General features: G+C 40.7%; 2 protein-coding genes across 2 annotated transcripts; both read right to left on the bottom strand.

Moving 5' to 3' along the window:
* Positions 1-752: 752 nt before the first annotated feature.
* On the bottom strand, positions 753-6562 carry LOC139950529 (beta-lactamase domain-containing protein 2-like). Its single transcript, XM_071949260.1, has 7 exons — positions 6242-6562; positions 5101-5264; positions 4247-4383; positions 3313-3538; positions 2387-2580; positions 1685-1933; positions 753-1574 (listed from the first exon to the last, which is right to left on the bottom strand). Exons 1-7 carry the CDS (start codon positions 6382-6384, stop codon positions 1392-1394), a joined length of 1296 nt encoding a protein of 431 aa, XP_071805361.1. The 5' UTR covers positions 6385-6562; the 3' UTR covers positions 753-1391.
* A 1023-nt stretch (positions 6563-7585) lies between these two features.
* LOC139950539 (beta-lactamase domain-containing protein 2-like) lies at positions 7586-13289 on the bottom strand. Its single transcript, XM_071949277.1, has 7 exons — positions 13013-13289; positions 11926-12089; positions 11556-11692; positions 10867-11092; positions 10148-10335; positions 9019-9267; positions 7586-8662 (listed from the first exon to the last, which is right to left on the bottom strand). The coding sequence occupies exons 1-7, from the start codon at positions 13153-13155 to the stop codon at positions 8480-8482; spliced, it is 1290 nt and encodes a 429-aa protein (XP_071805378.1). The 5' UTR covers positions 13156-13289; the 3' UTR covers positions 7586-8479.
* Positions 13290-13947: the final 658 nt, after the last annotated feature.

The raw sequence follows: 13947 nt of genomic DNA, 5'->3' as shown, positions 1-13947 counted from the left end.
CCTTTGGACAATACTGTTTACCGATGTTGTGCGATTGCCTTAAACTACTTTGGCGTTATATAAACGGCAAACAGACCTAACCACACTGTGTATAATACATGCACTACCCGCCTATTTTTTGTATTTATTTTTAAAGGCATGGCAATGAACACTATTGGTAATTGCTCAAAATAATTGTCAGCATAAAAAAACTTGGTAACAAGCAATGGGGAGCTGTTGATAGTATAAAACATTGTGAGAACGGCTCCATAACAACATCTTCCTCCATGCTCAGAAGTAGTCTAGTTCCTGGGAAAGAGGTAATTTCTCACACAAAAATAATTAAAAGCAGTGGACACTATTGGTAATTATTCAAAATAATTATTAAAATAAAACCTTATTTGGTGACGACTAATGGGGAGAGGTTGATGGTATTAAACATTGTGAGAAAACAGCTCCCTTTGAAGTGCCATAGTTTTCGAGAAAGAAGTAATTTTCCACGAATTTGATTTCGAGACCTCAAGTTTAGAATTTTAGGTCTCGAAATCAACCATCTAAACGCACACAACTTCGTGTGACAAGGGTGTTTTTTCTTTCATTATTATCTCGCAACTTCGATGACCGATTGAGCTCAAATTTTCACAGGTTAGTTATTTTATGCATATGTTGACATACACCAACTGTGAAGGCTAGTCTTTGACAATTACCAATAGTGTCCACTGTCTTTAAAGGACTAATAAAACAAATGAAATAAAAAACAAACACAAATTTCGTAGTTGATTGAAACTCTTTACTGTTCGAAAAGTCAGTCATTCTACAAAGACTGTTTACAAGAAACCTATATCAAGACTTATTTTAAAAAATGACTTGTGATAATTAAAAGTAAAGAAGTACACATTCTAACAGGGGTTTGTGTTTGAACATTCTCAAAAGTCCAGGGAGGTTCAACTTCGATGGTAGACTGGTCCCTAGTCTTTATCCGCACTGGTTTTACAGACCCAGTGACTTCATCAGATGCATTGATTTCATTGGATAAACGTGCAGTGACGTAAGGTTTCCATATCTGCGTTTTGATCGGTCCGATGTTTGGCTGCACTTTCGGTCGTATGCATACAGCGTGCATAATGTTTGTGATGTTGTTATCTACGTGTATGTACGGTTGTTTTATTGTATATGTACGTGGGATTTGACTGTGAATCTCCATGGTGACTGGATGCGAGTTAAAAGGTACATTTCGGACATTCGCTCAAGACTGGTGTCTGGCGTTATTGACGAGCATCGTGACGCTAGATTTTAAGGCTACTTTGGTGGCCTCAACGTCTCCCTTTTTGCGCCGACTTGTGTTTACTGGACTGACCTCGAAGATTATTTACTACCACAATTTGTACATCGAATGTTCAATGACGTTTTCGCTACTGCCCCTCAATTTGTTGTACACACTCGTATGTAGCTTTCTGCAGGGTCAAAAACCGTTGGTCATTCCCTAGTCCAAATGGGGAGTGATAACTTGACACGTAACCAAAGCTGAGCTTACGCTGTGGATCAGCACGTCCTTGCATTCCACCGGACCCGGGATGTCCAAACTGTTCCACCCCCTAGAAAAGAAACGATGACGTCATCAGAATAACTTATTGTGAAAAGATCTATTCAATAAAAGTGCTGGGGATACATTTTTTCGGTATATATTTTAGTATTATAAACTTACGTCACTTTTCGTTATGGTGTATCCGAGGTTGACAGCAGTCTGTATTCCGACGGTCCTGTCCAAAGAGGGCGCTTTCGATTCGCCTATAAATTTACTGATGACGTCTTCTGAGAGCAACCTTTGACCTCCAATAGTCTGGCCTCCGTTTGCTAAAATGCCGAATAGTTTCGCAATACCACGGGCGGTTCCCACACCTCCAGCTGATGGGTTTTCGAGAGCAAGTACCTCCGCTCGTCGGTAGTTTTCCATCTGATAAATTGAATAATGAAAAGTGTACATATAACGCGATGGTGACATGAACTTCACAATACAATTTGAGTTTTCAAATTTAAATAATTCTTCTGAAGCAAAAGGCACTCGCTGTAATTTTGCTGCACATCGCTCTGATATCAGGCACAGAATATGATTTATTTTGTCAATACAAATAACTTACAAGTTTAAGATGAACAGTCATAAAGTAATAATCAATAGTAAAACGTTCTCTTCTGTCTTGCTTCTGTATCACCGTGCGGTTTTGAAGGATACATACACTCAACACTATTATCTTCTCCACACGTCGCACGCAAAGCTTTAAACAATACTTACCCCAGTTTTCGCATTGCATGGGATCGATCGAGGTGTGGGATCGAGGTGCTAAATTATCATCATGCCAAGTATAAGCATAAATTGAAATATTGAAAACAATGAAATTGTAATGATTACCGCGTTTAGAGAAAATCTTTCAAATGAGGTGGCGAGGTCTTTATTTGTTCCCATGATCATTGCATACACGATTTCTCTATTTAGTGGATCGCCCATGCCTTTGAGAAGTGTGGCCACTACACCACTGATGTCACCAGTAAGACGCCCCACTCGGTAGAACGATTCGAAAGGTGTTCCGATGAAGAAGTCGATACCTGTTGGGAATCAAGAACAAATCTAACTCACTACAAAGCTATGTTACCCACAGAGCTGTCCCGTCTCTATCCGCAATAATAAAGTAATGCACCGGTCTTACAGGCTCATTGATTTCATTGGTTAAAACTTTAGATACAGTGACGGATTCTGTGTTCTGATTGGTCTAAAGTGATATTACACGCGTGACGTGGCCGAGCGGATATTAGAGCAGCGGACTCATGCTCTGGTGTTTCTGTTTCAGCAGAGTGTGGGTTCGTGACCTTAACCCCAAAACTTCAGCCATTATTGCTGCGTCTTGCAGATAAAGCTGTGTGTCCCGTGTGTTGTGATGTAACGAACGTAAAATAACCCAGTGCAGTTTATATCGAAAAGAGAAAGGGGTTCACCCCAGTGTCCTGGTTTGATTGTCTGCATATTGCGTCACAGCACTACGCACAGTGCTAAGGAAACGTAGTCCCATATACGTTGCAGGATCAGGAACACACTGGAAGCTGAAAAGCCTTGAGCGTCACTGAGTGTCAAATAATATGCACGCTTTAAGAAGCCAATATTAAAAGTAGGCCTATACTGTTCATGCTGAGTGTTCAAGGTTGGTGAATGTGCGTTACAAGACTTGTTCACGTGGAATGCTCTCCAACCCAACTAATGTGGTGGGAAACAGCACCCAAACCCAACGAATGTGGAAAAACCAACACCAGCACTGTCGTTGTGCTAAATAAACACATAGTTACCGAAGGGCTCAGCGATTTCTTCCTTGAAGAACTTCCCCAGCGTTCTGTGTTTTGGATCAGCTCGTCGTAGTAACTGGCTAGCGTAGAGACCAAACGTCAGGGTGTGGTATCCGTGGGCGGTGCCTGGTTCCCAAACGGGAGGACTCTCTGCTAGAACCTGACTCAAGGCTTCTTGGTCTCCTAGTATTTCCTGTGTGATGACTTTACTTGTGTATGGAAGCCCAGCCTAAACATGATATGATTTATTTTGACGAATTAAAATAACTTAAAGGCGCTGGACACGTTTGTTAATTGTCAAAGACCAGTCTTCTCACTTGGTGTATCCCATCATAACCATAAAATAACAAGCCTGTGAAAATTTTGGCTCAATATTTTTGTTCATCGAAGTTGCGAGAAAATGATGAAAGAAAAAACACCCCTGTTGGACGAACTTGTGTGCTTTCAGATAGGAATAAAAGACTTCTAGCTATAGAAGTCTTTTAATAATTTATTTTAGTGAGAAATAACCTTCTCAAAAACTTGTTACCAACTCAGTTTTTAAGTTAATATTTGTTTTGAGTAATTACCAAATGTGTACCTTCCCATTAAAGGTTAAAGGCGACCAAACATAACAACAGTTAAAGGCGACCAGACATATTAACAAAAGTTTAAGGTGACCAGAAATGTTTACAGAAGTTAAAGGCGACCATACATAACGTATACTGATCAATTATAGTAAAACTTTCTCTTACGTCTGTTCATTCAGTAGCACCACACGGAATTGCGTGCATTTTGACGTCATGTAGTAAATGCCTATAATACACACAGGGTCTATGCTACTGTTTGACTTGTATTGTACTTTACTTTAGGACAAAAACACTCGATTTCAATCAAATTGCTTCCCTTTCTCTTCTCCAGTTCCCCTCCAGAGGTCCGAATATTGTAGATTAAATACCTCGTGACTAAGGAGCATGCGCACAGTGATGTTTTCTTTGCCCTCCTGTGCAAATTCTGGCCAATAAGATGCGACGGTCCTGTCGTAGTCGAGTTGTCCTCTGTCTACAAGGAGAGCCATGCATGTGGCAGCGACTCCTGAATGACAAGAACAACCGTACAATTGAATACATTTTTTATTTGGATTCTATCGAGTTTGAAAAATGCAACAATGTTTTACGCGGGTAATAATAATAATAATAATATTTATTCGGGCAATCACATTTACAAGCACATGTACACACATTAAAAATATTTAAGAAAACAAAGTAAAACAACAGTGGGGTGCCAAGGAGAGCATAAAAGTTAAACAAATAACTGTCGCCAAAAGGCGTATGTCTCCTAAAACCCTAAAAATACATAAAGGCAAGAGGGGCATATAAAAAAGCACAGAAGGTAATTGAAATCACTAAACAATTTAAAAAGGCAAACAAGCATAGACATAAATACACATAAAATGATATACGTTAAAAAAGCAAGTCTATACATCAAAATGGTTTAAGAGCAATACAACAAAATTCCGATAAGGGTACACAGTAACTCTATCTTCAAAGACTGACATTCATAATTATCTATTGCGAAACCATAATGTCCCATTAAAGGCGGTGTCTCAGGGAATTCTGTCCGCAGAGATTCTGTCCCCTATGGGAAATAAACATGGGCTGAAAGAGGATGATTCAACAGAGGGCGCTACCAGAAGAAGTGTGTACACAGTTTGCCATAAATACTGGTATTTGACAATATTGCCGGCCCCACGTGTCCGGTGCCTAACACTGAAATTTTTGTTAAATGTAAGTGCATGTTGCCTCGTTTCACCTTTGGTTGTTGAGAAAACTACGGCCATTGTGTTCTCCATCCATGGTCGGAGTGCTTCACTATCGGCATAACCTCCCCATATATCAACGACCTTTGACCCCTTGTAGTACACCGAGAAAGCTGAACCCCCGATCGGGTACTCCACGCCGTTTGCAAAATTCTCCCTGACAAAAAAAAACCCAGTGAGTTTGAAAATCAGAGCCTTATAGAAACACCCAATCAGACGGCGGATAATGGATAAAGTATTAATGTGCGCAATACCGCCTGCTTCATTTTAGTTCTTTTTTGCTACGACCTTTTAGGCACCCAACCAAATAAAATATTGTGTTTGTTACTTATGCCCAGTTGCGCACCCATGCAACACCGAGATGAACAAATGTCATTCGTAGGGGAAAACATAAGGGAGTATTGCTGTTTGCCTCATAGCTCACTGAGTTCGGAGAGCAATGCCTGGAATGACGGTGGTTTTGGGTACAAATCCCAATCAGAACCATTTGACGAATAAAGCCCGGTTCATACTTCCTGCGAATGCGAATGCGATACGAATGTTGACGTCACAAATTCGCAACGAACAATTCGCAGCAGTTGAACTCTGGGCAACTCATCACTTGCGAATATTGCTACGAAAGGAGGGTTGTGACGTCAAATTCACGTCAAATTCGCTTCGCATTCGCATTCTCATGAAGTATGAACCGGGCTTAACCTTACAATCAAATATTGTGTTTGGCCTTTGAAGAAAGGTCAATTGGTTGACGCGTCCTGGTCGAGCAGTCAGGCGCACTGACCTAGACTTCTGATAGTTTCTGGTTCAAGCCCCAGTCTCGACATTTGGGTACTTTTAAACAAGAACGTTGATCTTAATCACCTCGACTTTTTGTATCACATCACTTGATTGACTCTCAACCAATCAAACTTCACAATTGTTACCGAGGTACAACAAAATGTCGCTCTACATGATGGTCTGACTGAACACCATGTACACGAGAAACGTTTGTAAAATTGTATGTACAATCAACGATTTTAGTAAACGTTCATAACATTTTGAGTTCTAACAATCGAAACAGGCACTATATGTATAGTGGTTGTTTTCTCCCGTCCCCCACCGACATAAATTTTGTGAAAACATAAAAAGTAGTGTTACCGATAAAGCTGGAGTACGGGTTCGAACCCTGGTGCGGTAGTCCCGGAAATGAGCACGGGTAGAGGTTTAGTCCACAGGATCGGCAAGTATAGTACGGCGACCGCCGTGATACACACGAGTAATGCACTCTTCATGAACGCCATGGTCGACCTGCAGTTGAAGTATTTAGTTATTGGTAATTATGGCCGCGTACCCGGCCACAGGCACGTCTGCTCAATATACTGGAGTGTTTTGGGTTCAACAAGTTGACATGTGCTGTATTGTGACTCGTGTGTTCAACGGTTCGACCTTGTACTTTATACGTGGGGATTGGTGTCATGGTCATAAAGCAGGCAAGAGTGAGCGTAGACTTGGTTCAAGTCTGTGATCGTGACTTTTAGTCTACCCGACAGCTTACTGTATTGTGACTCAAAGCAGTGTGAGCTCAACGGTTCAACCTTTTACTTTACATGGGGACTGGTGTCATTGTCACTATAAGGCAAGAGTGAGCGTAGACTTGTTTCAAGTCTGTGGTCGTGGCTTTTAGTCTACCCGACAGCTTACTGTATTGTGACTCAAAGCAGTGTGAGCTCAACGATTTAACCTTGTACTTTAGGGGGACTGGTGTCATTGTCATAGAAGGCAAGAGTGAGCGTAGACTTGGTTCAAGTCTGTGATCGTGGCTTTTAGTCTACCCGACAGCTTACTGTATTGTGACTCAAAGCAGTGTGAGCTCAACGGTTCAACCTTGTACTTTACGTGGGGACTGGTGTCATTGTCATGATCAGACAAGAGTGAGCGAGTAAACTTGGTTCAAGTCTGTAATCGTGTCTTTCAGTCTTATACCCGATAGCCAATCCATCATTGCCTGAAATAGCGCCCTCCCGTGGGCGCGTGGTCATAGCTAATCTGGGAGGGTTTTTTCGTGGCTGATACAGAGAATATCACGATCTCAGACTTGAAATTAAGTCTACAGTTAGCGGTGACCAGACCACCACATACAACGATGATGTTGTGCAGTGAGGATTGGGTAATAGAGTTCATGTGTAATACTGTTCAGTGTTTAGTGCCAACACTGCTGGTAGTAAAAGTGACAATGGGTGTTGACACATACTCTCAAGAGAACAATGAAAACTATCACAATAATAGGGTGTTAAAATAACACTTATGTTTGCAGAAATTTGCGTTATTTAAACACCATAAGGTGTAAATTTTGATATTTTTGTTCTTTCCCCTCCAGTGGTATCTACAAAGTGTGCAGTGTCAATTTGTATACGCCCATGAAATTCGAATTCGAGTTGAAGAGCTGAGATTTGTCGCAAATATCTACTTAAATAAATATCGTTTTGGTAAAAACGTACAAGAACAAACTAACATGGATCCAAGGACTCAAAATGGAGCTTCTGTATTTAAAAGGCATTGCACACTATTGGTAATTACCCAAACAAATCTTTAGCATAAATACCTACTTGGTAACGAGTAATGGGGAGCTCAGTGTTGATGGTATAAAATATACCATACCCTCTGAAGTAACATAGTTTTTGAGAAAGAAGTAATTTATCACTAAAATATATGAATTGAATTCGAGACCACCTCAGCTGAGGTCTCAAATTCAAGCATCTGAAAGCACACAACTATGTGCGACAAGGGTGTCTTTTTCTTCCATTATTCTCTCGCAACTGTGACAACCAATTGAGTTCAAATTTCCACAGGTTTGTTTTTTATGCTTATGTGAGATACACCAAGTGGGAAGACTGGTCTTTGACAATAAAATAATTACCAAACGTGTCCAGTGCCTTTAAACAGCTTGCCTGATTTATTGGCGAATTAGTAAAATACATAGAAGAAATATTTTTTTTTTATTTTTTATTTATTTATTAAAACCGTGCAAGACAATGACATTATGTGCAACACAACAAAACTAGATACTGATAGCAAACTTTTGGACACCCCCCCCCCCAACAAAAAAAAAAAAAAACACACACAAAAACACTAAAATATGCCCCAGTGAAAACCGGAAGTGTATAAAGTAGCCCAATTTCGTTATGGTCGCTTTATGATGGCCAATAAATTACTGTCTGTTTCCAATCATCTAGTCTTGGTGCAAGACGTGTGTATACGGGTGGTCGTGGCGGGCCCGACCGCACTGTGCGGGAAATCTAAACGAGCGTAATGTGCAGGAAATCTAAACGAGAAACCTTGCACTAAGACTACACTATCAAAAGCTTCTTTCAGCCACTCCCCATCCTTTAGATGCATCTACTTTGCCTCCAACTTCTTGACACACTCGTAGGTTGCTTTTTCAAGAGTCAGGAAACGTTCGTCGTCTCCCATACTGAAGGGGGTCGGATAACTCGTTATGTATGCCATACCGATCCGCCATTTTGGATCGGCACGCCCCTGCGCACCACCTGATCCAGGATGGCCAAATTGTTGCTCCCCCTGGAAAGCCAAGAAGACAAAACGAATTCAAAATCATGTCAACGCTTGTGTTATTGTAACAAAAACAAAAAATAAATACAACGACTGAACATGTATAAATTATTCTTGGTCCGGACAAAAGTACCTTTGTGGCTGAAATAATGTATCTTAAAAAAAAAAATAAAAAAAAAAAATAAAACCGTAAACGCAAAGAAGAAGATGATAAAAATAAACTAGACCCCCCCCCAAAAAAAAAATATATCTCACCACAACAACACACCTCTTGTGAACCTATTTAATACAAAAGCGAGGTCACCATTTCGAATACAGAGTTTTGAATCTTTGTTGTTATGGACTTAGTTTGCTCTGAAGCTTACTTCATCAGTGATCATGAATCCAAGATTAAAGAGCAGCTCAAGCCCAATGGTTCTGTCCATTGTGGCAACTTTCTCAGCCTCTCCTATAAATTTCTTGATCAAACCGTCCGAGAGAAACTTTCGACCGTCCCTGGTTGTTCCTCCGTTTGCCATCATCCCGTACACCTTAGCGATGGCCCGGGCCGTTCCGATACCGGATGCAGACGGCTGCTCGAGGGCTAGGAGTTCTGGATTCAAAAAGTGCTCCGCCTGGTTCCAATGAAACACAAAGTATGATATTAACCACCACAACTCCGGCAAACTCCCGCGCTGGGGATATAAACACCAAGCTGGCAACAACCAATCTCTCTCATAAAGACATTGATTTAACGGCTATGAATTCCACAAAATCAAGAAATTGTGATTCCTCAGTAACTGTGCAAGAAGACACATTTTCTAGTCATTGTGAAATCAGCGATTAGCTTGGTAGGATTCGAGCCACAAAACCTTGTGATTGTATTACAATCATTGGTTAACGTCATGAATTGCACATTAAATCATGAAATCTGATTCAGAACAAGCAGACACTTTTCCAGTCATTGTGGAAATTACTAGAAATATGAGTTTATAAGACACTTTTTCTAGTCGTTGTGAAATCAGTGGTTAGCTTGGTAGGATTCGAGCCAACAACCTTGTGATTGCAAGTCCACTTGACCATGGTGACTCTGTGTGATCATTGGGCTGTAACGGGATTAGATAATGTCTTATTTTATTTGCAAAAACATTATACTAAAGGTAACTTTTAATTAGTCAGTTTCCCCTGTGGTTGTTATTTTGAGAATAGTAATTTGTATATATTGTTTTGCTCAGGCAGATCTTCCCTTGCTTCATTAAATCGATCGTTTTCATTATGATTTTTTAAATTCTGTTTTAATTTTTTTTACAAGTTGTTTATGCAAGTCGCCAGACACACAAGGTCTGAATGCCACTTTAAGGTGTGGGTTACAATAATTGTGGGCTGAAACAGGGCTACCCCCTTTACAAATGTAGGTTTTGGTATCATTCATCAGAAGCCTGGCTGGTAGAGCAGACCTCCCCTACTATTAAACCAGAAATTACATCAACTTGAAATTGATTGGGTTTAGTTTACCTGTGTCATTGATTCTATATTGAGAACTTTCAGGAAGTCTGTTTTCCCGGTAGCCATGGCCCACATGACTTGTCTGTTTAACGGGCTGGTAAGACCCTTGAATAGGGTCTGCAACAAGGTTGTTACAGCCGGACGTCTAGCTACGCGGTGGTAGACCTCCAAGGGCAGTCCAATGTGGAAATCTACATCTGAAAAAGGGAAAGATATAGACGATTTTAATAACTAACCGTAAAGTGCTTTTGTAATACAAATGCGATAGGGCCTAACTTACAAACAGATCGATGCTGTTCAGACCAACCGGTAACCGACTTGTTGAGTCGGTTGGGCTTTGGTTGGGGTCGCATAAAACGCACTTTAGACGCAACGCACTCTAGACGCATACCCCATTATTGCACAAGTCTCAGCCAATGATAACTCTTCTTTTAACCCCACAGTGGGGGCGCTGTTCAAGCTTATGACGTCATATACATAAGTATATAACAGCATCGGGATCAATAATACCTTGAAGTTTTTCCTCTGTATACTCGGGGCTTTCCCAGTCCTGTTTGAAACCAAGTCTACACTATATGCTACTGTTCCTATAAGTGGCATTCGAACCCGACCCTGCGATCAAGCGCAGGATGCCCCAACCCCCAATTAACCACCGGGCATGCCCCAAAGTAATATTTGGTACCCCCAATCAAGATTTAATATTGTTAATTAATAAACCCAACATTTACCAAAAGTTTGGGCTATTTCCTCCTTGAAGAACTGCCCGAGTGTCCTGTGCTTTGGATCAGCTCTCCGTAGAAGTTGGCTGACGTAGAGACCAAACGTCATTCCGTGGTACCCGTGGGCACTGCCTGGTTCCCACTTTGGAGCTTCTTTAGCTAACAGCTGCCCCAGTACATCCTGGTCTGCGAGTTGCTCGAAGCTGATTGGTCCATCTGTGTATGACAATCCTCCCTGGCATAATAATGCACGAAATAAAAAATACAGAGAGACGCCCACTACGACCGAAACTTCTCACAATTAATGAATGCAACAACCAGACATCCAAAACATCAACCTCAATGTGTCTTGATCAATCTTCTATTCAAAAGCGTGTACCTTTATTAAGGCCTAACTACGACCAAAATAAACCTACTAATAATGGCTGTGTGACAGATTCTGTCCCCATCACGGCGATCTGCGTAAAAACATCCTCTGATAGCTCCCTCTTTCTATCAGCCCATGGTTTCCCATTGGGGGGGGGGGGATAATCTCCAATTGACAGATTTCCCTATGATATCTGAATGGTTGGGCACGGAGTGTCACTGTACGCCTTTTTGCAGCCATCGGCATATCAGTTACAGAGAGTGGTAAAAAGTTCTTATAAATGCTTATTTGTTTCTTTCGTGGCAGAAACGCAACGAAATCATACTTATACCTCGTGATTCAGGAGCATGCGCACTGTGATGTTCTCTTTGCCGTTCTGAGCAAATTCTGGCCAATAAGATGCGACGGTTTTGTCGTAGTCAACGTGACCTCTATCCACTAGTAGAGCAATGCAAGTGGCGGCCATTCCTGAATCACACACAACCAAAGTGACAAGTTTTAAATAAAGGGCGCCCTCACGGAATTATGCACACAGAGACACAGTTTCGGTGAAATCTGAAACACGCTACCGCCTTTTTAAAAACTTTACAAAGTGACATTTGTATACATCTTTTTGGGGACCAAAACAACCAAACGGCTCTAAAACCAAAGGTGTACATTAATTGCCTTTGCTCTAGTTTAGTAATGCAATTTTTGATTACCTTTAGTCAACGAGTAAACAATGGCCATAGTATCTTCCCGCCATGGCCTTAGAGCCTCGGTGTCGGCGTAACCTCCCCATAGGTCAATGACCTTTGACCCTTTGTAGTAAACAGAGAATGCGCTGCCCCCTGTTGGCGACTCCACTCCCTTGGCAAAATTGTCCCTGAAAAAAAAATGTGCAAAGAGGAGCAGGGGCACTGCCGTTAATGTAAAAACAAGCTGTCAACACATCCGGGATGGTGTGTTTTAACATCCTTTACTTGATGTGGGCAAAAATCAGCGCAATATTATCGGCAAAAGGTCACACACACTGGGGGCTTCATGTATAGCGTTAGCCAGGCATTTGCCAGCTTGTATGTTTCACTTTACTTAGCATGGTTCGTTTTAAATTTAAGAAATTTCATAATGTTTTGTTGTTAAAGACAGTAGACACTATTGGTAATTTTCAAAGACCAGTCTTCTCACTTGATTTATCTCATCCTATATGCATGAAATAATAAACCTGTGAAAATTTGAGCTCAATCGGTCTTCAAAGTTGCGAAATAATAATGAAAGAAAAAACACCCTTGTCACACGAAGCTGTGTGCTTTCTCATGCTTGATTTCGATACCTCAAATTCTAAATCTGAGGTCACGAAATCAAATTCGTGGAAAATTACTTCTTTCTCAAAAACTACGTTACTTCAGAGGGAGCCGTTTCTCACAATGTTTTATACTACCAACCTCTCCCCATTACTCGTCACCAAGTAAGGTTTTATGCTAATAATTATTTTGAGTAATTACCAATAGTGTCCATTGCCTTTAACTTTATATGTGCAGACTCTTAAACAGCCATTTTTTCCATGTACGGGTGTCTCTCTGCAATCAATGATGGTTTACAAAGAATATAATACATACTAATTAAAAGAGTGGATCAAACCACATCACCATTTTCTGTAAAATAATGGAGTTAACCGAGCAAACAAGAAAACCCAAACAAAATCACCCAAAACATGACTAAAAAGTAGGATTTTGAGAATTGTATCGTGGGAGAACGTTTGAGGCTCTAAAGAGAACCGGTAATAGTGAAACAAAAGGCTATAAAGACCTGAAAACCTTGAGCACTGGTTCGAATCCTGACTGAACAGTTCCCGCCGTGAGTGTAGGAGGCGTCTTGGTCCATAGGGACGGTACGTACACAACCAACACTGCTGTTATACACACTAACAGTGCGTTTTTCATGAACGCCATTTTTTTTTTACACTTCTGATGTATTTTGTAATAATTATTGTAGTGGGTGAACCTTTCACGCTACAGTGGCCAATGCTATACTCGGGGACGCAAACACACCGTGATCGTGCAGTTCTATATCACAATGAGAGGGCAAAGAGCAGCAAATCCTAGTAAACAAACAGCTAAATACCAGTCACAAGCAATGTATATGGCATGAAATGTTTGCCAGTAACATGTGAAAAATAAGCGAGCTAGTTTCGTGCTTAAGCAATTTCTTTGCTTAAGCAGCTCTATAAAATTGACCCCAGACTAGACTTTATGTATAATATTTGGTTTGCGGTATGACCATGTGTATATCTACTTGCCGTGTAGATTTTGTTCTTTAAAGAACTGTCTTGCTATACAAATTTTATTATTTTACCGCGGAGTAGACTTTCGGATTTTTCGGAAGACTTCTCAATATTTTGAAAAGAACTGTCCTGCTTTTTAACTACTACCTGGGCGGAAGTTAGAAAATCGGCTGGCACTTAAGCTTAAAGGCAGTGGACACTATTGGTTATTACTCAAAATAATTATTAGCAAAAAACCTTACTTTGGTGACGAGTAATGGGGAGAGGTTGATCGTATAAACCATTGTGAGAAGCGGCTCCCTCTGAGGTGCCATAATTTTCGAGAAAGAAGTAATTTCCACGAATTTGATTTCGAGACCTCAGATTTAGAATTTGAGGTCTCGAAAATCAACCATCTAAACGCACATAACTTCGTGTGACAAGGTTTTTCTTTCATTTTTAATAACTTGCAACTTCGACG

This window comes from Asterias amurensis, chromosome 18 (genome assembly GCF_032118995.1).
Source record: "Asterias amurensis chromosome 18, ASM3211899v1".
Lineage (NCBI taxonomy): Eukaryota > Metazoa > Echinodermata > Asteroidea > Forcipulatida > Asteriidae > Asterias > Asterias amurensis.
Note: the sequence above shows the minus strand (reverse complement) of the source record. Positions and strands in the feature narration are given on the sequence as shown.

What these genes read in the sequence shown, in the direction of transcription:
- LOC139950529 (XM_071949260.1), bottom strand. Translation starts at nt 6,384, where the DNA reads ATGGCGTTCATGAAGAGTGCATTACTCGTGTGTATCACGGCGGTCGCC. An exon ending in GCATGCTCCTTAGTCACGAG is followed by an intron (nt 3,539 to 4,246) that starts GTATTTAATCTA and finishes TATCATGTTTAG; the next exon opens with GCTGGGCTTCCATACACAAG. An exon ending in ACACCATAACGAAAAGTGAC is followed by an intron (nt 1,575 to 1,684) that starts GTAAGTTTATAA and finishes TTTCTTTTCTAG; the next exon opens with GGGGTGGAACAGTTTGGACA.
- LOC139950539 (XM_071949277.1), bottom strand. Translation starts at nt 13,155, where the DNA reads ATGGCGTTCATGAAAAACGCACTGTTAGTGTGTATAACAGCAGTGTTG. An exon ending in GCATGCTCCTGAATCACGAG is followed by an intron (nt 11,093 to 11,555) that starts GTATAAGTATGA and finishes TTATTATGCCAG; the next exon opens with GGAGGATTGTCATACACAGA. An exon ending in GATTCATGATCACTGATGAA is followed by an intron (nt 8,663 to 9,018) that starts GTAAGCTTCAGA and finishes TTGGCTTTCCAG; the next exon opens with GGGGAGCAACAATTTGGCCA.